This window comes from Penicillium maclennaniae (genome assembly GCF_028827695.1).
Source record: "Penicillium maclennaniae strain IBT 15551 chromosome Unknown utg000006l:1.0-2513246.0:1.0-2515036.0, whole genome shotgun sequence".
NCBI lineage: Eukaryota > Fungi > Ascomycota > Eurotiomycetes > Eurotiales > Aspergillaceae > Penicillium > Penicillium maclennaniae.
Window position 1 is genome coordinate 321229 of NW_026623218.1, and position 26637 is coordinate 347865.

General features: G+C 48.8%; 10 protein-coding genes across 10 annotated transcripts; 6 read left to right on the forward strand and 4 right to left on the reverse strand.

Moving 5' to 3' along the window:
• Positions 1 to 3783: 3783 nt before the first annotated feature.
• Positions 3784 to 6504, forward strand: N7477_006355 (glycoside hydrolase family 55 protein; the record flags this gene model as incomplete). The annotated part of the gene is made up of 3 exons (XM_056968018.1): positions 3784 to 4121; positions 4171 to 4819; positions 4873 to 6504. Coding segments are annotated over 3 exons (2619 nt in total), but the record flags the coding sequence as incomplete, so codon positions are not given.
• A 1394-nt stretch (positions 6505 to 7898) lies between these two features.
• On the forward strand, positions 7899 to 8492 carry N7477_006356 (putative GPI anchored protein; the record flags this gene model as incomplete). Its single annotated transcript, XM_056968019.1, has 1 exon — positions 7899 to 8492. The coding sequence occupies one exon, from the start codon at positions 7899 to 7901 to the stop codon at positions 8490 to 8492; it is 594 nt and encodes a 197-aa protein (XP_056820815.1).
• A 240-nt stretch (positions 8493 to 8732) lies between these two features.
• N7477_006357 (uncharacterized protein) lies at positions 8733 to 10867 on the reverse strand (the record flags this gene model as incomplete). Its single annotated transcript, XM_056968020.1, has 6 exons — positions 8733 to 8981; positions 9031 to 9520; positions 9567 to 9737; positions 9845 to 10335; positions 10386 to 10595; positions 10658 to 10867. The coding sequence occupies 6 exons, from the start codon at positions 10865 to 10867 to the stop codon at positions 8733 to 8735; spliced, it is 1821 nt and encodes a 606-aa protein (XP_056820816.1).
• Positions 10868 to 11206: 339 nt separating this feature from the next.
• Positions 11207 to 11864, reverse strand: N7477_006358 (GFA family protein; the record flags this gene model as incomplete). The annotated part of the gene is made up of 2 exons (XM_056968021.1): positions 11207 to 11626; positions 11742 to 11864. 2 exons carry the CDS (start codon positions 11862 to 11864, stop codon positions 11207 to 11209), a joined length of 543 nt encoding a protein of 180 aa, XP_056820817.1.
• A 440-nt stretch (positions 11865 to 12304) lies between these two features.
• N7477_006359 (putative GABA permease (Uga4)) lies at positions 12305 to 14298 on the reverse strand (the record flags this gene model as incomplete). Its single annotated transcript, XM_056968022.1, has 9 exons — positions 12305 to 12504; positions 12554 to 12691; positions 12733 to 12937; positions 12982 to 13068; positions 13114 to 13646; positions 13695 to 13842; positions 13889 to 13936; positions 14006 to 14151; positions 14217 to 14298. 9 exons carry the CDS (start codon positions 14296 to 14298, stop codon positions 12305 to 12307), a joined length of 1587 nt encoding a protein of 528 aa, XP_056820818.1.
• A 979-nt stretch (positions 14299 to 15277) lies between these two features.
• N7477_006360 (uncharacterized protein) lies at positions 15278 to 16357 on the reverse strand (the record flags this gene model as incomplete). Its single annotated transcript, XM_056968023.1, has 3 exons — positions 15278 to 15294; positions 15402 to 15668; positions 15724 to 16357. 3 exons carry the CDS (start codon positions 16355 to 16357, stop codon positions 15278 to 15280), a joined length of 918 nt encoding a protein of 305 aa, XP_056820819.1.
• A 1693-nt stretch (positions 16358 to 18050) lies between these two features.
• On the forward strand, positions 18051 to 19313 carry fhpA (flavohemoprotein; the record flags this gene model as incomplete). Its single annotated transcript, XM_056968024.1, has 1 exon — positions 18051 to 19313. The coding sequence occupies one exon, from the start codon at positions 18051 to 18053 to the stop codon at positions 19311 to 19313; it is 1263 nt and encodes a 420-aa protein (XP_056820820.1).
• A 321-nt stretch (positions 19314 to 19634) lies between these two features.
• Positions 19635 to 20606, forward strand: N7477_006362 (uncharacterized protein; the record flags this gene model as incomplete). Its single annotated transcript, XM_056968025.1, has 2 exons — positions 19635 to 19892; positions 19941 to 20606. 2 exons carry the CDS (start codon positions 19635 to 19637, stop codon positions 20604 to 20606), a joined length of 924 nt encoding a protein of 307 aa, XP_056820821.1.
• A 2331-nt stretch (positions 20607 to 22937) lies between these two features.
• On the forward strand, positions 22938 to 23518 carry N7477_006363 (uncharacterized protein; the record flags this gene model as incomplete). The annotated part of the gene is made up of 2 exons (XM_056968026.1): positions 22938 to 23252; positions 23330 to 23518. The coding sequence occupies 2 exons, from the start codon at positions 22938 to 22940 to the stop codon at positions 23516 to 23518; spliced, it is 504 nt and encodes a 167-aa protein (XP_056820822.1).
• A 40-nt stretch (positions 23519 to 23558) lies between these two features.
• Positions 23559 to 24734, forward strand: N7477_006364 (uncharacterized protein; the record flags this gene model as incomplete). Its single annotated transcript, XM_056968027.1, has 1 exon — positions 23559 to 24734. One exon carries the CDS (start codon positions 23559 to 23561, stop codon positions 24732 to 24734), a length of 1176 nt encoding a protein of 391 aa, XP_056820823.1.
• Positions 24735 to 26637: the final 1903 nt, after the last annotated feature.

A 26637-nucleotide genomic window follows, 5' to 3' on the forward strand; every position in this document is an offset into this window, starting at 1 on the left:
ACTCTACTGCGGTAGACTGACTTGCTCAAGAAAATTTCGAGTCCATTGCTCTAGCATTACTTCCATCAAGGTGAGCTTTGCCAGCTCGTTCTGAGCACACCCTTACTTCAAGCTCTTTCCAGCCGCAGTCCGTGGATATAAAGCACCAACTCAAACACTGTTTTTGCTAGCCGAAGAGCCAAGGTCCTGCATGATTCACCATAATCAGTAACGAAATAAATTCTTGATCTTTACCAACTTCCCAATGCTGGCTCCTGCTATCACTTGAATAATGGCAGACTACTTCAGTCATCTGGACGTTGTGACCATTGCTTGAATATGACGGGAATCGTGATTTTATGTTTGAATGAGGCTAAGTGCACACCTGCTTTGGCGTTATTTTTTTCTCATTATGGGATATTCTCCATGGGCTATGATCTTGGCAGAGGTAATTCTTACGTTGGTAGCTCTGATTGTAGACGGTTCTTGCAGATGTCTACGTAACGGCGTAATGTGCTTTGCGCTTGGAGCTAAAGCTGTTTCCATACAGGGGATATTTAAACGGACACGAGTGATGTGATCAATTTGCATGATACATAGTTGATGACGAAGGTGAGAGAAACGGCATAGATGGCCAAATGGAGCATGTCTCTTATCAAGATCAATTCAATCACATCGAAGGTATTTGCGAATTGGACATGATCACAGAGTCCTAAAAACGACATCGAAGTCCTGGCGCATACCGTCAGGTTGTTTCCTTGGTCGCGTTGGGTTCGGAATGTGGTAGTGGAGTCGAAGTGAAACAACTCGCATGCCACAGGGCGCAGAGAACAAGGGAGACCAACATCATGTACACCGAGATTTACCCGTGTGCCACATGGGAATTTGCGAAAACCCCTCCCCCACACAGCAAATGAAATTAGAACTTTGCGAATGGTAGACGGCACGATACCGCGGTCGCACTGGGTTTAGCCGGAGAACGGACGAAGTGCAACGCTAGATTTATGTACTGAGCAAGGGACCGAGGCCATGCAAGTGACATCAGTTTTTCGCTCCAAAGGTGCAAATGTAACTTTGGAAAACAAAGGGTATAAGTATGTTCGAGGCGGGGAGTTGCTGATAACATAAGATCGGCTTCCATAGCATATGTAGATCGAGAGCTCCGGTATTGCGAAATGGCACGCATTATGGTCGGGACGAGGCATTGTTTCGTAAAAGGCTAGATCTAATCTAGCAAAGTTAGCCAGGAAATTAATTTTGCATGGACAAGACTAACCCAGCTAGCGTGAGATTGAATAAGACCGAATTGGCACCCCGTTCCCTGCAGCAAAGCACGTCCTAGGGGGGATGGCATCGAAAACATCGCCGGTACAATATTCCCCCAAATAAGCTGTCAGGCGTGCAGTATCGTCAAACTCCCCCGCGATCGCCATGCCGAACCCATCCTCCACTGGGTAACAATGGGAGTCTTTCGGATAACTTCCAACCGTGAAGCGCTCTTCGCCCGCACACCAGTTGTCTTGGTAAGCACTGTAGCTCCAGAGAGTCCAGTCAGAGGCCAAGGCCGGGACGATGAGAGCTAGAAGGAATGAAATATCGAATCGCATGATGAAGGGTGTGGGTAATAAAACCGAGCTGCTGAGATTTTGCCGTTAATGGGGAGTCGGGGATGAGGAGAGACCTGCACCTCCCCTTTAAAACATGCTGCCTGAGGTCAACGGAGTCAGGGTCTGCAATGGGTGCCGTTGGCTTGAGGTACGATGAGCTTATTCGCCAGGTCTCGCGTCAGAGGCTGTGCACTCCCCACGCGGTTTGGGTTCTCCACGAATAGCATTTGCGAAGCGGGCATCGGCCCACTAATAGGAGATAATGGAAAAGCTTGGTATTTAGGTGGGAGGTCGAGGCTGTCATGCCCCTATTGTGATAGCTATGAACGCCCAAAAGCTAGTCTCGACTAGCGAGCTGTCTTTGACTTTAATATTCCAAGGGTCTAAGCACCATAATTATCCAGATGGTAAGGGTTGTGATTCGGGTCACTTGTCCCGGAACGGCTCGGCCCAGGTAGCCTGGGCTAGAGCGGGGCAGGCTGTCGTTGATTAATCACTCAAAATCGCGAGGCTTTCAATTTAGGCGAAAATAAGAAACAATTGATAGCATGTATCCATCGGTCGGATCTCCACTAGAACGTCGTGACCCGAACAGTGTGAATTACTCACGTGCGCCTTCACTCATTAGCCCAGAACTGCAGTAATACCATTATATTCCTTCGAGGGAACACTTTGTTCTATCGTCTCCAGATACTGGTTGTGAATCACCGACAGCATTGATTGCAGTACTCTGCTACAAACGCAGATATCAGTCGTTCTAAAAGAGTTCGGCGATAGGTGGAACGAATGATAAGTCAATAGTAGCCACCACAATCGGGTGATAAACGGCTTTGATTCGGTGATATTTGAAAATCGCAGAGTATCTTTGACCTCCGTCCAGTATGTACAAAGGCCTCAAAAGTACTGGGGAAATCCAATCCAATCAATGAGGTCGAGCTAGAGACAACTTGACCCATTTCGTTTCACTTTCGTGCTCACCCCATACAATCTTCGTGATCTCGGCAGACCCGTGTTCATCGCTGGGGCTATGTAAATATATTCTTGTCCATTTTCTAGCTTTAGGAATTGAAGCTTGCACGGTCCTGGTGGAAGATACAACTAAAGTTATTTACAACGGGATAGTTTCCACCATCGTGACAATCGGGCCTCGGCGGCGCTTGCACCTAGTTTTCTCCGGTCTAGTGTTGCTGCTGGATGAAATGGTTCATCACGGGGTAAAATGCCAAGGAAACGCCCCATGGATCTGCCCGATGATGAAGGAGAAACGCCATTCTTGGCCAAGGGCGAGACATTTTTGGCGTATTTGGTAAGTTTCCCTTTTCTGTTTGATAAAATCGCTCAGATACGCGCGACCGGAGGGTATCTCTCTGATAGGCTGGCACGCGTGAAATAAGCCAAGAAATGACCGAAGGATGTGTCGGGCTAGAAGCCGGGTAATTCAAGGGATTTCTCCAGCAGGGTTCGAAAGATGATTACAATTGAATACCGCTTTTAAAACAATAAAAATGGCACAACCGGGTGACCTATCTTGTTGAAGACGATCGTGTAAGCAGAATTCGAAGAGGGTCGGACGACGGGTGTGCCTTCACGCAGCTGCACTATGTCATTCAGGCCCGAGTTCCATTAACCCACAATTGGCCATTTCCAAAGCATTTACTCGGTTTTGCATCTCATCGGCTTGACTTGCCCAGGGTTGTGGTGTACAAGATAATGTATCTGCGAACTCGTGTTTACATACCCCAAGTTCCATACCCCAAGTTCCCGACCGGGCAAGACCAAAACTAAACATTACCCAAATCGATGTCTTCGTGTGTTCATCACCACACAGCATCAAGAAGAGACAAAATGAGCACAAGTAATGTAGAGAGGACTTTCTGACTAGCAGGAACTTTGTGTATCGCGCTCTAGCCAGCACTTTCAGAGATCCCGAAGATGGCAAGGGGTGTTGATCCCCAAGGCTCTGGCCAAGTAGGTACACGTCCGTGACAGCATTCCAGGCGAGGGATGCCCCGCGTCCATACCAGTCGTCGGCGACTGTTGCGGCGCGCTCCGTGCCTGGCATACAAAAGTGTCGTCCTTCTTTTCATTCTCTCAACTCTCATCACCTCTTCATATCCTGGTTGGCGTCGAAACCTCCACGATCAGGATGCGGAGCTCACTGTCTCTCACTACGTTGGTAGCTACTGCAGCTACAGTGTCCGGGGCTATCATTCCTCGTAATGGAACCCACCTCCCAGGCTATGAGCCGGTTCCAGGCTCTAGAAACGGTCATGTTCCAGCCTGGTTTGCTTCATTGCTTGCTGGATTGTCGTTGCCAGGCTTGAGTAATCCAAGTCCAAGCTCCTTGAGCTCGAGCTCTTCCGCCCAGGCATTGAATACAGGCTCCCCTGCTCCAATTCATCAAATTGCCAGCCTGTCAACACTGGCAACCTCGGTCATTGTTGCTACCGCAACGCCTTCGAGTTCAAGCATTGCCATTCCGACCTCGCCGTCCAGCTCGCCAACAACTTCCATACCGACTCCTGCCTCAACGCCGTGAGTGGAGCATTGACCCCCAAATTCTTCAATGCTGATATCTGATTAGATCGAGCTCCAAATATGCTGATCCTGCCACAAAGACATGCGCTGGTCCATCCGAAAAGACATCCAACGCTTACTGGTTTGATGACATGGATCACAACCAACAGGGCGCTGGCTTTGCCCCTTATGTCACAGGCACAAACAAATATGCGGTGTACCGCAATGTTATGGACTACTTAGTGGTGAATGATGGATCAGGCGACCAGACAGCGAAATTACAAAATGCCATTGATGATGATAACAACGGTGGCACCCGTAAAGGCAAGGGCGTGACACGCTACCCAGCTGAAGTGTATTTGCCTGGGGGTATTTATACTCTTAAAAGCACACTGAAGCTGACAGTCGGCACAATCATTGTTGGAAATCCATCTAACCCACCCATCATCCGAGCGGCTCCAGATTTTGTGGGACAATATCTTGTCCTAGGTTACGACGAAAAGGCCGGCCAACCGGAGACCAGCTTCATGACTTTAATGAAAAATGTCATCCTTGACACGACTGCAGTTGCGCCTGCAACATCCATCACTGCACTTCAGTGGGGCGTGGCTCAGGGATCCGGGCTCACAAACATCCAGATCCGTATGCCAGTCGGATCTACGGGACACACTGGTATCGACATTTTGGCCGGCTCAACCATTGCCGTGACCGATGTGGTAAGTCAATCTGACAGATTCCTTAATTGGTTAAAATGCTAAGATAGAGATAGAATATTCAAGGTGGTGCGACTGGTATCATCAACTCAAATCAGCAAGTCAACTTCAAAAACATCTTTTTTGAGTCCTGCGATACGGCTTTCAATGCCAAGGGCGGATGGACAGTTCTTCTTCAGAGCGCTACCTTCGTCAGCTGTAAGCTTGCTATTGACATGGGTCGAAATGGCCTGGGAAGCATGGTACTTCTTGACTCCAAAACGTCAGCTGCTCGTGGGCCCGTGGTCCGATTATATGACTCGTCCCATGACAGTGGGAACCAGAACAGTCAACTTCTTATTCAGAACTTGGCCCACGACTCTACAACAGATATTGTCGTCGATGTCAATGGATCGATACATTTGGCCTCCACGGGCCATGTTGACACTTGGGCCTGGGGTACCGCTGTTCCTGGTGAATACGAGACTGGTAAAACCTGGATCACGCAGCGGCCTGCGAGCCTGCTCGTGGATGGAAGTTACTTCATTAAGGCTCAACCATCGTATGCGGACTACAGCAGCGCTGATATTGTCAATGTGAAGGCTGTCTCCGAGTATCCGGTGATGGGTGATGGCCGGACCGATGATACCCAATCACTTAACCACATCTTGGCCGAGAATGCAGCAAACTGCAAGATTACTTATTTCCCATTTGGAGTCTACAGAGTTTCGGACACCATCCTCATTCCTGTGGGTACACGCATTGTGGGCGAGGCATGGGCCGTCATCTCGGGATACGGTGATGCATTCAAGGATCCGTCCGCCCCCAAAGCTATCGTCCGAGTCGGAAACCCGGGCGACGTCGGAAATATCGAGATCCAGGACATGCGCTTCTCAGTCGGCGAAGTTCTCCCCGGGGCCATTGTCGTGGAGATCAACGCGGCTGGTGCACGGCCAGGTGATGTGGGCATGTGGAACACCATGGTAACAGTGGGCGGTACCGCCGAGACAACTATTTCGAACGTGTGCACCTCACAGGACACCAAAGACTGCATGGCCGCATATATGGTGATGCACCTCACAGAGAGCTCATCGGCATACATTGAGAATTTCTGGGGGTGGACAGCAGACCACAACCTCGACAGCACCTCCATTTTCACCATCATTTCCACGGGTCGTGGCATTCTTGTGGAATCAAAAAATGCAACCTGGCTCACAGGAACGGGTTCCGAACACCATTGGCTCTACCAGTACAACTTCCACCACGCCGCCAACGTCTACGCCGGCCTCCTCCAAAGCGAGACACCCTACATGCAAGGCTCAGGTGAATTTGAGAAGGCGCCCGCCCCATGGACCGCAAATGCGGAACTCGGTGACCCCGACTACTCATGGTGCAGTGCCGATGACGACAAATGCCGCTCGGCCCTCGCGACCAATGTTGATGGCGGCTCCAATATCGCGCTCTACAACTCCGCAGCCTGGGCTTTCTTCGACGGCTCCTGGAATGGACTTTACAACGAGCCCTGCGATGGCAAATGTCAGAGTAACATGATGCGCGTGACAGGCGCGCCAGTGAACTTGGTTTGGTATTCCATCAATACTCGCAAGACGGATGTCATGGTGCTTGATGGGATGACAAACCCGCGTGAGGCAAATCATCCCGGTGGTTGGGAGGGTATAATTCAGGCTTATACACAATTTGAGACTTGATGGTGGCTGGATGACTTATTCTTGAACATATTTTCAATGATGATTTTGTCAGATTACATTGACAAGTTGTGCAAAAGCGTAGATACACATTTTACATTGTTCGAGTATGTGCAGTAGAAGAGCCATTCTCAAGCTCGATATGTACCGCTATCTAGGTATACAAGCCCACTATATTGGACCTCACGATCAACGAACTAAGTGAATAGTTCGATCAAGGAGCAATCGAGCCCCAACCCAAATCAACTTCGGAAGGGTTTACTCTACGATCTTTGTAACCCCATTAAGTATAAGAGAAGACGTACTAGTAAATAAGACTCCTCAGAATAGCGGTAAGGGTAAATGTTTTCAGGCTGAAAATCATGAAACATTGAGAGTCTGCTGGGACGGCACAAGTGTGCATTGCGTTGATGTTACATTAATCAGCGTCATTGGTCACATATCAAGCCAGGACAAATTTCAGAGGATCTAGATCTTCATGTTTCCCATATAGCTTTCATGAAGCACCAGTCGTCGGAGGAAGCCAAGCTGAGACTTCAGGTGTCCAGGGCTGTGTTTTATTTTAAGAAACACACGTGACTAATTGTGGCTGTGAGTTATGCCTAAGGCTTCCAAAGACGCCAAAACGCCAATCCTTCGACTTCGCCCCAGTGGCGTCGGGGATGGAGTCGAGTCTCTAGCGTCTCAACACGACGTCCATTCAGATCTTGGCTGCAATGAAACAAGATCTAGACGGTGCAATTCAACCTGGGCATGGTTGCACTCGCCAAGAGTCAAAACAAAAACAGTCACGGGCCCTAAAGGAGGCCACAGCAGATAGGCAAGTGATGCCGCGGTCCACACGCGCAACCTATGGTTGCTGATCTGTGGAGATCTTCCCCGATGGGACCTGACCTCAGGGGTGGGACGTGGCGGCGATGTTGCCGTGAAAATCCGGTTGGGCCAAGGTTTGAAGGCAGCCGAATATCCAAACCAAAAAATTCTATATTCGGGATGCATAGCCATAGCCATAGCCCTACCCATGTACTGTAGATGCAAGACCCTGCTTACAGAATGTACAGCACATGGTAACCTTCCAGAAAACGCGGGAGACTGGAAATCCACTTAGTCAGGAGAGGCCCGTCAGTGTGGGTCGTAAGTTGACGATTGGCTTGACCACACGAAACGCTCCATCGGCGGTTGATCATACTGGGAACGATTCGGGGCGGATTTCGCATTGCCACGGGAGACTAAAGTTGGCACTTTATGGGGGCCGCAATTTCGTGGCGGCACATATAAGGACTCCCATGCTCCCCAGATCAGGTATAGAATCATCCCACACTCTATTATATAAAGAAGCAAAACCTTGCACCTCTACTTGTTCAATCAACTCAAAGCACACTACCTCAACCACCAAAATGAAGTTCACCCTCCTCACAACCGCCCTCTTCCTCTCCACCGCCGCCTATGCCCAGGACTTGGACTCCATAGTCACCGCCGCCGAAGGCATTGTGGCCACAGCCGCCGCTGGCGGCGCATCAATCGGCTCCGAAGCCGTCGCGGAAGCGACTTCCATCGCTCACGCTGTTGAAACTGGCGGCTCAGCTGCCATTTCCACTCTCACCGGCGACGCTGCCTCAATCGGATCCGCAGCTGCCAGCGCGGCCAGCTCTATTGGCTCCGAAGCTGCTTCAGCCGGCTCGGATATTGCTAGCAAGGCTTCCACTTGGGCTACACAGTTCACCACGACTGATGCTTCTGGTCACACTACCACTGAGGCGACTACTATGACAAGCCGCGCTAGTGGCGCGACGAGCACTGCTACTGAGACGGGGAGCAACACTGCTACTGAGACGGGGAGCAACACTGCTACTGAGATGGGGAGCAACACTGCTTCGTCGACTGCTTCCGGTGCTTCGAGCACCAGAACTAATGCTGCCGGTTCGGGGCCCTCCGCTATGGGTGCTGCTTTTGCGGGTCTGGGCATGCTCGGTGTCATGGCTGCCTTGTAGAGAGTCCTTGCATACGATGGCTGCAATCCAGGAACAAAGCATAGCGGAATCATGCATTTTTTTCACGACTTTCTTTGACTCAAATGATAAGTACCTAAGACGGATCTAATACTGGATATATGTACATATAGTGAATATATAACAACATCCAACGTCTAATTCTTCATATATTCAATAAATCTTTTTTTTTAATTGAGGTATAATCTACATTGAGCCTAGTGTACTGTTCATGTGATGAATTTACCGACTCTCCCAAAATTGCGCATCGATGGCAACCAACCGATTGAACAACTGATTCCTGGACCTCATTCCCGTCAAATGGAAACTCTGTCCATCTTTACCCCCAACGACCAAACCGTCAGCAGCTTCCTTACTACCAGCCGTCAACTCAACAATTAACTTCCCCTTCCAACCAAGGCCCTCCGTCTTCTTCAACTCCCTGATATCCGTAACAGGAATCTGGAAGAGCACAGACTTCTCCTTCCTGCTCTCAATTCTGAGATCATCGAGACCCGCAGATTGATAAGTCGTAAAATACAGAACGGGGGGGCTCCTTCGAAGAATCAATAACGGCCGCGCCACGCTTCCGCTCAAATTTCGCGTCAAATTTGAGTGGCCCGAATGGTTTGGATACAAAACCTCGTTTTTGAAGCATGGTAAGGAGGTTCTTGGTGTGTGCTGAGCCGGCGATGGCCATTGCGCGGTCCATGGCTATGTGGCCGCGGATGGCGGTTGCAATGGTGCGTCGGACGAACTTGAGAAGTTTGAAGACCCAGCGGCGTTTGGGTTTCGGCGGTGGTAGAGGTTCGTTGTTGAGCGTGCCGAGGGATGTCGTGGAAGGGGAATTTAGGGACGCGAGGTCGCTGGATTGTGAGGTAGACGTCGGTTTTGATTTCTTGCGGATTGGCCAAGCGCGTTCGTTGTCTTCGGCGCTTGGCGGGGGTGGGAGGGGAGAGGAATTAATCTCGCCGATGCGGAGGAGGGTCAGTGTAAGTTGGGCGTTCGTTGGGACACCTTTCAGCAGTGTTCTGAAGTTGTTAGTTGAAGGTCCGAGTACTGGAATGAGAGACGTACTTCTGAATGTCGAGATGGTCTTGCCACTTTGGAACCTTCTGGTTCAACATGTCCAATGTGTAAACAAATATCGGGTCGCCGAAGAATCCGAGGCCAATGGTGAAACCGATGCCCTTGATAATCCAATAACTAGACGCGAATGGCGCCACGAAGGCGATGATGGTTAGGATGCTAGAGAGGCGCAGTCTTGAAGAGACTAAATAGAAAGGTGGAGTTGGAGAAAAAAAGACTGCTCCGGTGTTAGGCATTCTGTCATAATGGTAGAGCAAAGCACTTACTTCGCAAATTGCTCATAAATGTCCGTTATATCGCTAATGACACGCATTGCCTTATCTGTGCCCTTGGCAGCCTTCGATCTCATCGGCTTTTTGGTCTTATCCTCGGGACCTTCGGCGGGCTGACCATCTGGTGCGCTTTCAATGGCCAACAAAGGTTGTGGTGTAGCCGGCACGTCGGGTTCATCTTCAGCGACAGTCTGACCATATTTGGCAGCGGCACCTTCCATCGCCATAGTCGCAACACTGTCAACGAGGTTCCTCGCCTCCTGCTCTGCGGCTTCACCTTTATGGTTCTCCGGAGCTCCGGTCAAACTATCATGGGACTCCGGTAGGTCACCTGTTGAGCTATCCACACTCGAAGTATCCGAATCCGTCTTCGCCGGGGCCATTGGGAAGAGCATTGCTCGGATAGGTGGGAACATTATGAGAGCAACCAAAAGAATCAAAATGGCCGGTAACAGAAGATCGAAAAGCCATGATGTGAAATAGACCTAAAGAGGATCAGCCGGTGGTAATGAGTTGCTAAAAGGAGAAAGCATACACCGCAGAATATCGAAGTCCGAACCGGTTCCTTCCAGGACCTCAACCTCCCAACATGCCGAAAGAACTCGGTCAAACCCACAACGACAGACGTATAGAACCTCTCAACAGTCATTCGCAGTTTCTCGGGTGGAAAATGCTCATCATCGGCCCGATTTAGATCAATATCCCTAGCCTGTGCATCCGGTACCGCTTTCACATGGTAGATTTGCTAAAGTCACATGTTAGCCCCGAGGGGTTCCTGAGTCCCAAATAAATCACCGATTCGCGTACCTTGTTAAAACGTCGAATCAGCATCCACAGATCTTCATTTGATAGCCCCTCTGCCAGGGTTTCCTCCGCTGTACGCGATGAGGGTTTCCATTGAGTTTGTGGTCTGTCGGTCACTGGTTCTCCGTTCCGGCTTCCGCTTTCGGAGACATGGGGGACCTCGAGGCTGTCTGTGTCGTCGAACTCGCGTGGGGCTCCATGGTCAAGACTCATCTTCTGCTGGGAGATGAGATAGCCTTGACGATTGAGTACCGAGACGGTGGTAGTGATTGTGGGTAGTGGTGATAAGTGAATGTTGTCAAATTCGAGGGGAAGCTCAATGCTTGGCGTTGATTGATGGGAAATTGTGGGGAAGGCAACGTCATATATTGGGGATTATTTTTGTCTCTGCAAATGGAAAAGCAGGCATTTCTGGGGTTTAACTCCTGGTTCAGGGCACTTATTTACATCTCAATAATCGACCTTTCAAATGAAGACACTTTTCGAAATACTTGCGTTCAGTCGCCAACGGTTAAATCTTGAACTCCTCATCGGCTAATTCATTCCTACCCCTTACAAAGCCCCTTTCGGCCCTCGAGCCGGCGGCAGAAATGGACCATCCTGTTGGACACCTTTCGCAGCACATAACCAGCCAACCCGGTCCTTAGTGTATCGCTCAACTCTTGGCTTAAGCATAGTCCGATGCAAATTGAAATCGTCTACGGTACCAATGCGCAGGATACTGTATCCCGGAAATGCTTCCCCGACACGATACTTCAGCGTACCGCAAGTCGAGCAAAAATGATTCGTCATCAATCTGCCAGACTCAATAGTCTTCGACTGGCTGAATGTCTTCAGGTTGGCGCGCCCCCTAAGGTGTTGCAAGTGTGTGTCTGCTACGATGAAGTTGGCTGCGAACATCGATGCTGTGATCTTTCGGCAGTCTGTGCAATGGCAAATGAATGTATCGATTAGGCCTGGACCTTGAGTAGGCTTTGTGTGCGAGAATTAGCTGAAAGCCCCTGGTATGTGTGGTACAAGGATGTCCCGATTATCGGTCCTCAGACGTCGAATGACGTGGAAATGCCCTGGAGCGGGGAATTCTTACAAATGACAGTTGAACAGCACCACAATAGCAGGTTGCTGTTGCTTGATCCCCAGTAGACCAGCCGTCATCCGCACCTCCGGCAAGAGGTATGTAAGGCTTGAATTTATCTGCGGTGGCCGCCATGACCTCGAATCACCTCTCAGTCATTCCAGATGAGATTACTTAGTGGGAGAAACCAACGGAAATATCGCTCTCGCCTAGGTGAGTAGCAACTCTCCAGGAAATAATCCGAAGGCAAACGGAAGTGATAAATTCAGGGTCTAGTGAGCTTGATGTGTTTAATTTCGACCTGATTTATACCTGATGGGCTTCCCAAACTTGATTCAAAATCATCTGCGGAATCTTATTGCCTCGTAATCCTGTATGCGTCCATGACTCGAGTCCTCGGCGACTTCTTTCTTCCATCGGCGGAAAATCTATCCGAAACTACATTGACGAGGAGAAGTGCATGAAAACATGAACATAGAGTATATTATCGCTAAAGGAACGTACAAGTGACTGAATTACGAAATCCGGTCCACATCAAGATGCACCAAGGGCGTTGTTGATTGGCAGGAGCATCGCTACTCTGCTTTACCACTGACAGTAGTCTTCTCTCGCGAGTTTTCAGTCGTGAAAATCCCGTGTTTCGAACTGGCGGAGCTAGGCTCGTCAACCGTTACACATGGACCGGTATACCAGCGCCTAGCGAATAGGAAGTAGTAACTCATACATCCAAGCCAGACAAACCCGTTGATCACAATGGTGTAATTCATATTCGACGCTAGCAACATGATCAGCCATCTATTGGGGAATGTGAACATCAAACTTACGCGAAGGGTTCGGTCCAGTGGTAGGAAACATCGACAGGATCATTCCAAACAGCAAGTAAACCACAGCAACGGTACCGATCGCCTGACTAAACCTCCCGGTGTAAAACTCTCCTGGAACGAACCTCTCCTGCCCCCAGACTAAGCGGCAGAAAATCGGCATTCCCAAGATAGATAGTTACTCGCTACAAAAAGCGAGAACAAGGCATTTGCAGCGGCGCTGTTGATCAAGCAGAGCAAGCCAAGTATGATGGACATCACGACCAAGCCACATATCATTCGCACGGGCTGGAACGGGATCCTCTGGCTGACATGTCGGAAGAAATTGGAGAATGGGAGGGCTCCATCTCGGGAGAAAGCCCAGGATTGTCTGGAAGCGGCGACAATCTACTTGGTTAGATTACAAAAATCAACTCGAATCATGGACGTACTAAGCTGAGACCGATAAGGAATTGGATTATGCAGAGTACTATCATGAAGCCGAGGGCGCCGTTTTTGCCAAGTGCATCGTAATAGATCTGGTGAGATTAGCCAGAGTCTTCCAAGCAGGCTGATCATCTCACCTGAGCCATCGGTTGTCCAAATTTACTGTTCAAAGTCACAGAGACATTGGGGTTCATCGTCGCCGCAATGACAGCCAACACCAAAAAACCAAGGACACACGCTGAGCCAGCAGAGAACATGATCCCCAATGGTACAGCTTTTGCGGCGTGCATGGCCTCTTCGCTCATATGCACACATGAATCAAAAGAACCAATTGACCAGATCGGAGCAAGCCATGCCAGCATGAACGCCCATCCTGTCGGCCACTCGGTTTCATTGTCCATGTGGCGGAAGACGTAGCTTCCGGAGTTCAAAGATTCGCCTCGCGTCACTTTTCCGACCGGTAACGCGACCACAGTGGCGATCACCAATGCGATGTTGATGTAAATGCAAGCAGTTTGGATTTTTGGCATCAGGCGACCCGTTAACGCGCCCGAAAATCCATGGAGAAGGATCAGTCCGACATAAACCCCGTAAATGACTCCGCGCGAGGCAGACCAGGGCGAGTCTCGTGAGATGGATACACAAGACAGGATCATCAGGGATAGTGTATCTGCAAAGGTGAATACTTGAACCACTGAAGATGTGCAGACCAACTTACAATCCACAGAGCAAATTCCCCCAATCAGGCCAAGCGTGTTACTATACCCTATCAGGAAACTGAAAGGCCTCTTATACCTCTCGCCAGCGAAATGATGCGTCCACCAATACAACCCACCAGCTGTAGGCATTGCCGAAGCAAGATCAGACTGTAAAATCAGCATCTTCGGAGACAAGAGAATCTCAAGATCAGACCATCGCCAACCCCACAACGATAATGAAGATACTCGCCATGAACCATCCCTACAAACGTCAGACTCCCACTCCTACACCCATCACCTCACGGTAAACAATATCACCGGCACAACCTACCCAAACCATTCCCACGGGACCCGCAGGCAACGAAAACGACAAAGTCGACGCAATACTCGGTACAAGTCCCATAATACTAAACGCGATCGCAAAAACCTGGACGGTGGAATACTGTCTTCTGAGTTCCTGCTTATATCCCATTTTGGCTAGCCGGCTCCCGTCAGCGACCGAGTCAAAACGCGAGTATGGAGAACCTGAACATCAAACATACCCAGCAGCTGCGAATCATCTGGATCCGCCAGCTCGAGCGCAGCCTCGGGCGCGGACACGGAGGCGGAAACCCCGTTATGCATTATGAAGAGTATACGACCACCAAGTGGCAGGGATGAGCATTTTTGGGGGATTCGAGTTGAAAGCTGCACTCGACTTGAGTCTCGGCCTAGCCTCGCATCTGTGGAGCTGTGGAGCTAAGTTGAGAGGGGAAGCGCGCTGATTGAAGCGATCGTGTTTGGGATCCGATGCGCCCTGAGATCGTAGGTGCATCGCGTGTCATGTTGGGATTCGCGATCCTAGTCACAACAAGGGGCCAGAAAGGTGATCGCACCGTCCTGTCCCATCCCTGATTAATTTGAAATTACCCGCAATCCAAAATTACAGAGCGAGGGGTGATCCCGTTCCCATTCCTCAAATGGTCTTGGCTTGCATGGTGGATAAGCTACGAAGGGTGAGGGCCGGTGATCCGTCGCTTTATTGGATGATCGGTTTGTCAATCAGCTTGGCCCTCCATGTGAAGATAGACTCATAGGGGCTCTGCCTTCTGAACGCACAGGTTAACACCTTGGAGGAGTGGTGAATTACAATGCCATAGTCCATTTCCTGTCGCTTTCGCTCAAGAGCGCTGAAGTCTCAGTCAAAACACTGGCCGCTGGTGGGCCTCGGCGTATTACGGTGTGGAAGTTTCTTTCTACCGGCCAATCAGCCTCATTTGTCGCATTTGGTGGAGTTTCCACATTTTAATGTAGCGGCTCGGATATGCTCGAGAAAGGATGCCAGTCAGAAGTACCAACATGACCAATGGGTCAATATATATTAATGAAAAGATAGGTGTCACAGTAAAGGTATCAACAAGCAAAATAAAAGTTCATGGAATCTACGACAAGATCGCGAAGCATGTTGCCACATTAACATGCACATGTGGTCAAAGGCACAATGTGCGACGGTGATCCACCGCAACACATTGAAGTCATGTGCTCATCCATCCAAGTCATTATTCTCATCATGCCAAAAAAAATCATGTCTGGTAATTTCTCAGACCTGCTGCTGGGGGAAACTTCAATCCTGGGAGTCGTCTGATCATTCTGGTTCACAGCAGTACTATTTGGAGCATCCGTATAAGTCTGAGCCCCAGAAGGAGACATATAAGAGTTATGAGTCTGACCATTGCGTGGGGACTGACTAGAAGGGCCGTGGACATGATCAGTTATGGTGTTTTCAGAAAGTATGGAGTTTGTGCGGGCCTTAGTCTCCCACTCGTTGTAATCCTGGCCCGGGTTAATATTCTCCCAGCGGAACCAGCAAAGTAGATGATAGAAACCAGAAGCCAGCAGGGATCCGAGTAGAGGGCCAACCCAGTAGATCCAGTGATATCCGGGGAACTGGCGGTTGATCACGTCTGGACCGAGGGAACGGGCAGGGTTGAGGGAGCCACCGGTGTAATAATCACCTAGAAGATATGTTAGGCTGAATTGGGGAAGATGAGTGACAAATAGGATACGTACCGACAAGCTCACACAGGAAGAATGCAAGACCAATTCCCACTGGAGCCAGGTAGGTTGACTTGTGCTTCACGACAGCAAGCATGATGATCACAAAGACAAGTTGCGCGGTAAGAAACATCTCAATGAAAAGACCCTGGGAAATGGAGGCGCCGCCGCCCAGACGAGTCGTGAAGTTTGGTGCACCCGGGAACATGGCGCTCACCACACCAGCCGCGGCAATTCCCGCAACTAACTGGGCAGGGAAAACCATGAGACCGCGCAGCGCAGGCATGCCACCAGTAAGACAGAGCGCGAGAGTCACGGCGGGATTGAAAAGACCACCAGTGACACGGAAGAAAGCCCAGACATTGACAGTCAACGAGAAACCGAAACACAGAGAAGTGTATAGCAAGTTGGAGGTGTTCGGAGGTGACCCATCAGGAGCCTTAGGTGTGTTGGAAACCTGGGTTCCAGCAAAAGAGAACAACAAGAACATAAACGTGCCAACGAATTCGCCGAAGACACACAGCAGGTTATACCGGAATTTGTCGGGCATCTGCAGCATTGGCAGCTGTGCACGATTACTCCGACTCTCTCCCATCGTAGAGGGATCCGATACCCCGGAGCCACCGCGCTTGTGTCTACCGAAAGCCATTTTGTCAATTGACCTTGTGTCGATCAGTGAGAAAGAAATGAGATTTAGAAATTAAAATCAATTGCTCGGTCAAATGCCCCGTTCATATGGCGTATGGGTACATGGAAAAATACTTATTGTATAGGCCCAGCCATCACAGACGTCACCATATGTTACAATCTCCCTCACAGCCCGATCCAGGTATCATCGACCAGGTCTTGGGGTAGGGAAATAGCAAGCTGCTACCACAAAGACAATGGAATAGACTTTACTCGAATCCCACTGTTTACCACTTCGAGTAAGCAGCGCAGCTTACCGCTCGACACAAATCAGTATATACGCCCGAGGAAGTAGTGATGAGGTCAGGATACAGATTGTCCCATGTTTGTAAATGAGGCGGTGGGGCATCAATGGCACCTCGTTGTTGGACGGGAACTCCCGGGCTTCCGCAAACGGATTATCCGAAGTGTCTAGAACGGCCAGCTGTGGCTAGCCGTCCAAGACACGGTCGTTTATATTGTTGTGGGTAGGAACCAATCATTTGGTACTGGAGTTTCTGCGCGTGTGCTATTCATGATGGTCAGCGAAATGAAGCCCACATAGAGTTTAGTTGCTGGGTGGCGGAGATTGGATCGGTGTCTCGAAGTAGGTGAATCGCTTAGAGAACATTTCTTCTAAGATTTCGATGATTTGTTCTAGATATCAGGGTTCAATGAGATGGGCTAGGACCCTGATTTTCTGAATCAAGGAGTACGGTGTGCCGCAGTTGTCCACCCAGGGACTATACACGCAGGACTCGCGCGAAGAGCAATTACTTCTCATCAGTGGGTGGTATGATACTAATTTAGAATAGAGACGATGATTTTGGTGGGGATTCATGCCTGCATGCCAGTGGAGTCAAAGACAAATAGATTCATGTTATGTCTATTCAAGGACTCGGTACGAACTCGATCGTCCTGAACAGCCAATCGGCATCAGGTTGGAAACTATCTCCATACGAAACTAAGTACCAATCCCATGAACTGCAGGTTCTGCGTGTCACGGGTGGAATGTGTGGTGCTGGGTTGATTTCCCTGAATATTCTCGTGGATGGGCTGACCGGTCGGAGATTTACGGGAAGTGACCGGGGCCGGGTCCACTCTGAAAGTCGACATTATAAATTATTAATAAGCACAACATTGTTCACACATGAGACTACTTGCTATGAACGTCTGTATTAGTGATCAGCAATTGTCTACTGGTTCCTACTACTGGGTGTTCCCGAGCCGATTGGCGCTTTGACAGGCTGCAGGTCAACCTTATCGTGACCACCCATTGCATAGTATGTAGTTTCTTTTGTGTGAAGGAACTTGAAAATTTAAGATTAGCGTTATTGTGGAGTTATGTCCAACATCAGATCAGAGCTCCGAGAAATCTCCAGAAGAGCGCGCATCGAACGTTATTTGCCTTTCTCCGCTGTATCTCCGCGAGATGCTTTGACTCGAGTCAAATTTTCACCGCAGTATCCGCAACGACCAGGTACCAGACTGTCAGGTCTAGATTCGGCTAAGTCGCCGCGGATATATCCGTAAATTGGATGGTTTTTTGTTTCGCTTTAAATACCTCACAGATGGCCCTTGTTTGCGGATTATTCTGCATCAACATCAACGCACACAAAGCACATTCGAGGCTTCTCTTTTAAGATCATTCATCAATCTCATTCACGCACATCATCATGGGCTCCAATGCTGGGTTAACAGCTGATCAAATCAAGCTCATCAAGACCACCGTGCCCGTTCTAGCCGAGCATGGCAACACCATTACATCTGTGTTCTACAAGAACCTACTCGACGAGAACCCATCGTTGAACAGCATCTTCAATATCCCCAATCAAGTCAACGGTCACCAACCGCGAGCTTTGGCCGGTGCTCTTTACGCATATGCCGCCCACATCGACGATCTGGCTGCATTGACCTCGGCGGTCGAATTGATCTGCAACAAGCATGCATCGCTCTACGTCCAGCCCGAGCACTACTCGGTCGTCGCCAAGTACCTCCTCGAAGCAATGAGCCAAGTTCTTGGCGAAGCTTTGACTCCAGAAATCAAAGACGCCTGGGCTACAGCCTACTGGCAACTTGCGGATCTCATGATCTCTCGTGAAAGGAAGTTATACGAACAAAGCGCAGATTGGACCGACTGGCGTGAGTTCCGCATCACGGATAAAATCGAGGAGTCTGATGAGATTACGTCTTTCTACCTCGCCCCTGTGGACGGCAAACCTCTACCTTCCTTCCGTCCAGGCCAGTACATCTCCGTTCAAGTGTACGTCCCCGAGCTCAAGCATATCCAGCCGCGCCAGTACTCTCTCAGCGATAAGCCATCCCCAGATTACTATCGCATCAGCGTGAAGAAAGAATTGGGCATCGACACTGCGGACCCCAGTGCAGCTGCTCACCCAGGCTATGTGTCGAATCTGCTACACGACACGTTCAGCAAGGGTGACACACTGAAAGTGTCACACCCGGCGGGCGACTTCTTTTTGCCAGCGACCAAAGAAAAAACTTCGAATCCAATTGTTTTGATCTCTGCTGGAGTTGGGTTGACGCCGTTGACCTCGATTCTGAACACACTTATCTCCACTGAGGAGTCAACAACCCGCAAACTGCATTTCATCCATGGTGCTCGAACTTCATCCGCGCGCGCGTTCAAGGAGCACATCTCCACGCTCTCTACAAGATATCCCAACTTGCAGACAACGTTCTTCACAAGCCACCCTTCCTCAACCGAGAAGGAAGGTCAGGACTACACCTTCACCGGACGCGTGGATTTAAGCAGGCTGGACTCAAAGGATCTATTCCTCGAGCATGAATTCGCCGAATACTACATCTGTGGACCAGAGAAATTCATGACGGACATGGAAACAAGCCTCAAGGCACAGGGTGTCTCCGCTGACCGGATAAAGATAGAGCTTTTCGGGACTGGCGGTCTGGCTCCCTAGACTAGATGTCTCATTATGTAAAGTATTAGATCGATACATCCCATCTCATTAATTACGATAAAAAGTTGCAAGATCTAAACATTTTATCCGTATTTCCATCCATGCATTTGATCCTCGGCTAGATTTGGACTTCAAAACAGGGTCAACCGGATATAGAGTGGAGCAACGGAAACAATTTATAAGCAGATGCTGATCAATCCACGGTGAAACCCACCTGCCGCGGGGTACAACATCAATAAAAACTTCAGAGACCAGAGTGATTGCAAGTGAAATCAATCTATAATCGCCGACCGCGTGATACTCGAAATAAAAACCATCACGATGTCCAAAATCGGAGTTTTCCCCGCCGCCGGAGGCCTTGGCGGAAGCATTGCGCACCACCTGTCAAAACTAGTCCCCGCATCACAACTGATTCTGATCGCGCGCAAACCCGAAACTCTCACAGAATATGAGAACTCCGGCGCGACGATCCGAAAAGCGGATTACGACTCTCCAGAGACTCTCAAAGATGCATTCGAAGGAGTGGACACTCTCATGCTGATTTCATATGCGTCCTTTGAAATCGAGCATAGAATCAAGGTAAAAGATCGCCACTAGCTGTGGAATACATCAATTTGACTCTAGTAGGTCCACCGCATCGCTATCGACGCCGCTATCGCTAGTGGTGTGAAACATGTCTTTTACTCTTCTCTTGCATTCGCCGGATTGACAGATACCAGCGTTGCGCAAGTGATGGGTGCACATCTTCAAATTGAGGCCTATTTAGCTTCGCTCACGGATAAAATAAGCTACACCGTTGTTCGCGAGGGAATATACTCAGAATCATACCCAATCTACACATCCTGGTTTGACCCCTCGTCATCCAACAACGAGATCACAATCCCACACAATGGATCCGGTCCGGGTGTCGCATGGGTCAAACGCGACGAGTTGGGCGAAGCCACCGCACGGCTTATCGCCTCCTACGTCAAAGATCCGGCGAGTTTCAAGTACACGAATGAGAAACTTCTTTTGACTGGTCAGAAGGAGTATTCACTTTCAGAAACGGTGAAAATTCTGGGGAGAGTTCTGGGAAGAGATTTGAGGATCAGAGAGATATCGGTTGATGATTATGTCAAGCTGAAACATGGAGGATTGCACACTTATCATGGGGTCGATCTTTCGAGGGAATGGGCTACCGCGTGGGAGGGGATCAGGAGAGGTGAGACTGCTGCTGTTACGGGGGATATTAAGGAGATTCTTGGGAGGGAGCCAGAGGCGTATGAGACTACGATCAGAGACTTGATCGGGTGATTTAGTTCGATATTAGTAATGGCCTGTTCGATTACATTGACGTGTTCTACAAAATGTCAAGGGAATGTATATCCAAAGTGATGGTATACTGCCGAATTCGAAATCAGATTCCCCTTCTTGCACACGTAGATTGTTTCCCAAACCCTAATTCAAAGTACGCTAGGCTAAATTGAATTAGCGGGCTTCAGGCCCCTGTCAAGGTGTTTTGTCTTGCATAAACAGTATCAATGAGTCATCCGTATTATGCTGTAAAATTCCTTGGAGACTCTTGGAATCTTCTCCGCAAACAGCCCAAACAAAGTAGACGTCATGGCGATCTGGCAAGATGGCTTGATCACGTTCTCTCTCCTTCACTCATGCAGCCTTCCTTCATTTGCGCTTGTTCTCACCATACTCGTTTCCACCACACTCGTTTCCACCATACTCGATACTCGAAGGCCGCGCCCAGATTTAGGACGCTACTAACTGCTGTAGGATGTTGTGATTCTTGATTTTCGTGGATCGTCTTCTCGCTTGTGGTTTTCCTTGATTGCCGGTGTCTTTGCAAATCTGGTACCTTCAAGCAAGCTAACATGTGTCCTCGAAAAGCTACAAGTGGTTCGGGAGATGACTCGAAGCCCACCTAATGTTAACTGTATATCTCAGCCTGAACGGCTCGAATCATGGGAGCAGGACTCTAAGTATGCCCCAACGCCCGGTTTCTTTCATAGCCCCTATAACACACGGTTATTGTGTAGCCCCTCCCCTTCGTATGCGGTCGATTATAGCAGTAATGCGGCAAGCCAATCACGAACGAATAATCTCAAATTACTTCAGTTATTTAAGTGAGAAGAGCATCGTGTATATAACGAAGAGCCGCTAATTAAGGTGAGAAAAGGGGTAAAACCTCTGTTTTGAGAAAAATGCTCAGTGAGCGAGACGCATAGCTAGATACTGAACAGGACTCTTCTGGCCAGAGACCAGTTTAGCGTAGCGTCTATAATTTGATGCGATGCGATTCGCCGTTATGCCACCTAGGCCCCTACTGTTGGCTGGATCCAATAGGAAAGAAGTATTATCAGCTCAAAACATATCACTTGAGGCGCCTCGTGACTTACGTGGAAAAGGGTGGTGTGCTAGACTCGCACAAAGACGTGCCTGAAGGGGTTCGTGAAGAACTATATATGGAAGAACAACAGAAAACGGAGAAAGACAAGCGTAAGGGAGACCCCTACCTTAGTCGGGGAGGTCCGTACCCTCCCATTAATATCAACGTTCTGCCTTCACAGTCTCCGGTCCCTAAAATAGAAGTTTCCAGACTGACCGATAACCCGTCTATTGTGGACCCGTTGGAAATCCCCGGACCCAGAGACCTAGCAGTCAAAGAGTACAGTGAATGGCAACAGTCACATGTCACTGATAATGGTCTTAAGGATGCATATTGACAAGCGTGCGACGTGATGCTTGACGATGGTCTGGATCTCGAGCAGGTCTATAAAGACCGAGACCCAGAATTCTTTATCAGCAAGGGAATTAAGAAGGGTATCGCTCGTCGTTTTGTAGAGGATATTTCAAGCTGGGTCCAGAACGTGAAGAGGCCAATGCATGTTTATGACGTCGAGAGCGGGTAGGACAAGAGTTGTTGGCGTTTACTAGGGCCTCTTAAAATTATATGTCGCGTTTATAGGGAATACGGCTTTTTATACACTCGGTTTCGAAATTGGCTTCTATGTTTTCCAAAGAGAAACTATCTCAAACCCTAACGCCAATGCCAGGGCGAATCCTGTCGCCGCCAGGTGCAGCGAGCCTGCATATCATCCCTGTCCATGAGCACGGAAATATAAAATACTTGACAAGGCAAATACGCGCTTGAACTATGAATTACGCATGTTGCGAATACTGTAGTGTTAGATCATGTCTTGTACAGCATACCTTATCCTTGGCCGTTGAAGCCATGAAATGGTGGAACGGTTACTGAAAACCGGAACGGATTCAAATCAAAAGACACTTATGACGAGTCGACGACAAAAGCGGATGCAAGCCGCCCACAGATGTTGTAACTAAAACTGGCTATTCCAGAGGGACCAATGTCGCAGTGGCCCACACAGCGTCAGGGTTCTGCGTGGACGTAAATCATATGAAGGCCTAGACACGGTAGTCTCGTTGCAAGCGGAAGCCATCGCATGTTGCAAATTTAAATCGTAATCCTGGGATGGACGAAATGATTTATTGAAGTATTCCTAATCATTCAGGCTCCTCTCAATATCAAGGTGCACCCATAACCGGTTTATGCACCTCTTTTCGCTCGTTGAGCTCTCTTCTGTGGTCCACGAGACTTAATTTTGCTCCAAGATGAAACCCACTGGGAAAAGGAAGAGAACCATAGGGGACAATGCTGGTCGCGGCAGCACAACTTCTGATTCTCGTCCATCCTCATCCTCAAACGAGGGGACACAGGACACGCCATCACCACCTCGCCTCCCCTCAGCTATAAGTGAGGACGAACTGAGAGCAATTTATCATAACCTTGGGATTGAGGACGCCTATGAGATGAGCGCCGCTCAGCTCAGGGAAACGGGGATAAAGATTGCTCAAGGAGTTTTCGGCGATTTTCCTAGGACAGGTGGCCTACAACTCGCTGATCCAGAATTAATGGGCTCTCAATGGGTGCGGCGATTACAATAATTCCGACCGACATATTGAAACCAAGTGGGCAAAAATTACCCAAATCAGCTCTTGACCAGATTGCGCAAACATTTGCGTCGGGTATGATGGATTCTGCTTTTGACGACGATGAGGAATATCCGGAAAGCGTTCGGGAGTTTGTTCCGGAGGAGTCGCAGTCATACAAAGGCGCGGCGAGCCGCCGTTGGAAATTGATTGAACCACCAGTGACTCCGCCGAATATCCTGAGACCTCGGCAAACAGAGTGATTTGCAAGGAGAGGTAGCCGCCGTGTCACGAAAAGATATCATGGTCTTTGCGCACCATAGCTGGGCCCCGTGGACAGGTGGTATGATCAGCACAGAACAGCCAGAAAACAACAGAAAAGAATATGATGTATGCCAATTCAACATTCTGGGCACAGATGGATGTATGGCTTTACATATGAGCCATACAGATCTCGACTCCTTGCTGGACCACTTATCTCTTCTGCATGGAGACATTAAACACGAAGACGAAACACACTGGGTTCCTGTCAAGCCGGCCCAATGCGAAGCAGGTGAAGGAGAAGGGGAAAAGCAAGACAAATCAATTCAAATGAAGCAACACAAGAAAGGGCACGCCCGAATCCAACGGTCTAGCACACTTGCCTTGGTAGCTCTGGCCCAAGGTCATTTGCATGCGGCAGCAAGAATTGTAGGGACTAGGCCTTTTCCAATAGTCGGCGACTTAGCAGAGTTCAATCACGAAACAGGAATCATCAGCCCAGCGTTGGTCGCAGGATCTTTCGTGCATGTCTTACCACGCTTGCGTTCACGAGAACTGGAACCGAGCAACGCGGTGACAGCAGCGTGCGCCTGTGCTCACCTCATTGTGAGTGCTTTGAATGGCCTAATTGGTAATGCTGAATCTAGGCATGTTCGCAGAGAAACAGAGGCAACCCGCGCCATAGGTGCGCCCGAGGAGCGCTCAATACCGGCGTTCACGTCAAGAGGCAAACAAGTGTATCGTGAAGCTGGGATGGTTCAGGGGCTGCTATACAGCGGTATTATCGAATATCTGATTATGAATCGCGATCACATTACAGAACTGCAGGAATCATTGACAGAGGCTGGGACTACTTTTGCATCCTTGCTTGCCACGCTACCCGCCGCTTTTCACGCTCCCCCGGCGCTAGCTATTCTTGGACCGTTGACGGAGACTCTCATACGGCCTTTCATAAAAAAACTGGTTGAAAGCGTAATTCCGAAATCCTACGAAGGGGGTTTTTACAAGGCGACATTATCGGCGGCTGAGACAACTTTGGAGCTTCCCGACGTCCCGTCGGATGCTTCAGAAGAGTTTGCGAGGGGTATCAATTTAGCCATGTCTATGGCTGTAAATGGCTATGGAGCCTACAAAACAATGATTGAAAAATACAGGGAAACCTGCAAGATAAGTCTCGTACGCGAGGCATTTATTGCGATGCGCTCTTACATTCATTAATACTGGGCGGCATTCTATGACAGAGCTTACTAGAGACTGCATGGTGGATTTTCACACTATCTACGCACAGTTTACGAGCTTGCTCTACCACGGTCTCCTGAGGTTAGGAAGTCAACGAAGACCTTTGCTGCGGCATTGTATGATGCTACAGATAGTTTGGCACTCACAGGACGTTGTACATCACAGTGCCGGTAATGAAAATTTGCTTCTTTTGTCATTCTCCTACGGGGTGTATCCTATTGACGAATCAGCCTTGATCCACCGCTGGGGACTCCTGCAAATAACTTCTGTGAAAGGTACATGTGGTTTTACCCAGGAGGACGAAATTCTTCACTGGTGAGAAAAGGCCTATTTACAACATGCGTAATTCATAGTTCAAGCGCTTATTTTATAATTCCGTGCTAACGGACAGGGATGATATAGGCTAGCCGCACCTGGCCTAAATAGGCTTCACCGTAGCCTTGGTATTAGGGTTCGAGATAATTTCTCTGTGCGAAATATGGAAGCCAATTTCGAATACTAGTGTATTGCTAATGAAAGTTTTATCTTGCGAATTATTCATGGTTCGTTCATGTCTGTTGATTTTTGACATTGTACCAGTAGAAGAATTAAGCCCATAGCATTTACAAATATTTTGTCAGTGCGGTACCTTTGGTTTTTTCGATGGATAAATTGTTGCGTCTGGTAACGGTCATGCACCACCACTACCTCCTGGATTATACCACCTCCTCCGCTTGGCTCGGAGCAAACGTTCAGGATCTCAATCAAGAACTGTTAAAGTTAGCGTGCTCTCTGCTGACACCCTATTTGGGACCCACATTTTCGGTATCGCAGCACAAGGATTGACCCTGGCATAAGCTTGTCACTATAGAGCGCGTTAGCATCGCCAAAAAGAATAAGCGTTGGAAGCGTTGGTTAACGATTGGGTATATAGGGTGCACAGGTAACTCCAATATCAGTGTTTCTCCCTAATACGTTAATAGGAACCAGGAGCTGGCAGCACTTCGGTATCTGCTTTAGATTAGAGTAGGTAATGGATATTTATCTTTCAATAATCGGGGATACCAAGGCACCACCGGTCATTATTGCTAGAAGGATGATATCCGACCTCATTCTGGTACTATACTAGGTACTATATTTGATTAAAATGAGAGTTCCTGACCGGATATAGCTCTCTAAATAATTTCAGGTGGCATATGACTAGATCTAGAATCCCAATAGACTCAGAATGTTTGAAAGAAATAATGGGTTTGTAGAATTTGTCCGTAGATCAAAGAGTCAGGTGCCAATTGAACCGATGTATATGACCTCATGGATTCCTTCCGCTTTAGGATAAGATTGGTGGAGGTCATCCATTTCATAAGGCGGTCTGCCAAAGTTATGCTTACGTCCATTGGATTTCATAATAGCCGTACCAGCTTAGTTAGACTTAGAGTTCAATTACTCATCAATTGTCTAACATCAGAGGAGAAACGTTCCTTGGTTACAGTACGATCACTAGTTCAATAGAACCATAAATCAATCTCTGAATATCTCGTTAACAGGTTAACGTAATCCACAAGCCATCCGCCACCACAACCCATCCGCCACCCCACCCACTTATTCTTCTATTCATGAAGCCTTTAAACTACCACAATGCATTTATATTCAATTTAATCTCTATCTGGACACATATTAGCCCTATGGCCAGGCCTTCTGCATACGCTGCATGCATATTGACGTCTATTGGTTGACTCAACGGTCGCTGAAGCTCTCCGGGTGGGTGTTGTAGAGACCACCCCACCACCTTCTATGCCCCCTGGTAGACCAATGCCTTGCCTATGGGCTTCATGAACGAATAAGCCCTCATCGCGCTGTATTTGCCGTTTAGGCAATGCCTTTTTTTTTTATCTTTTTATAGTTT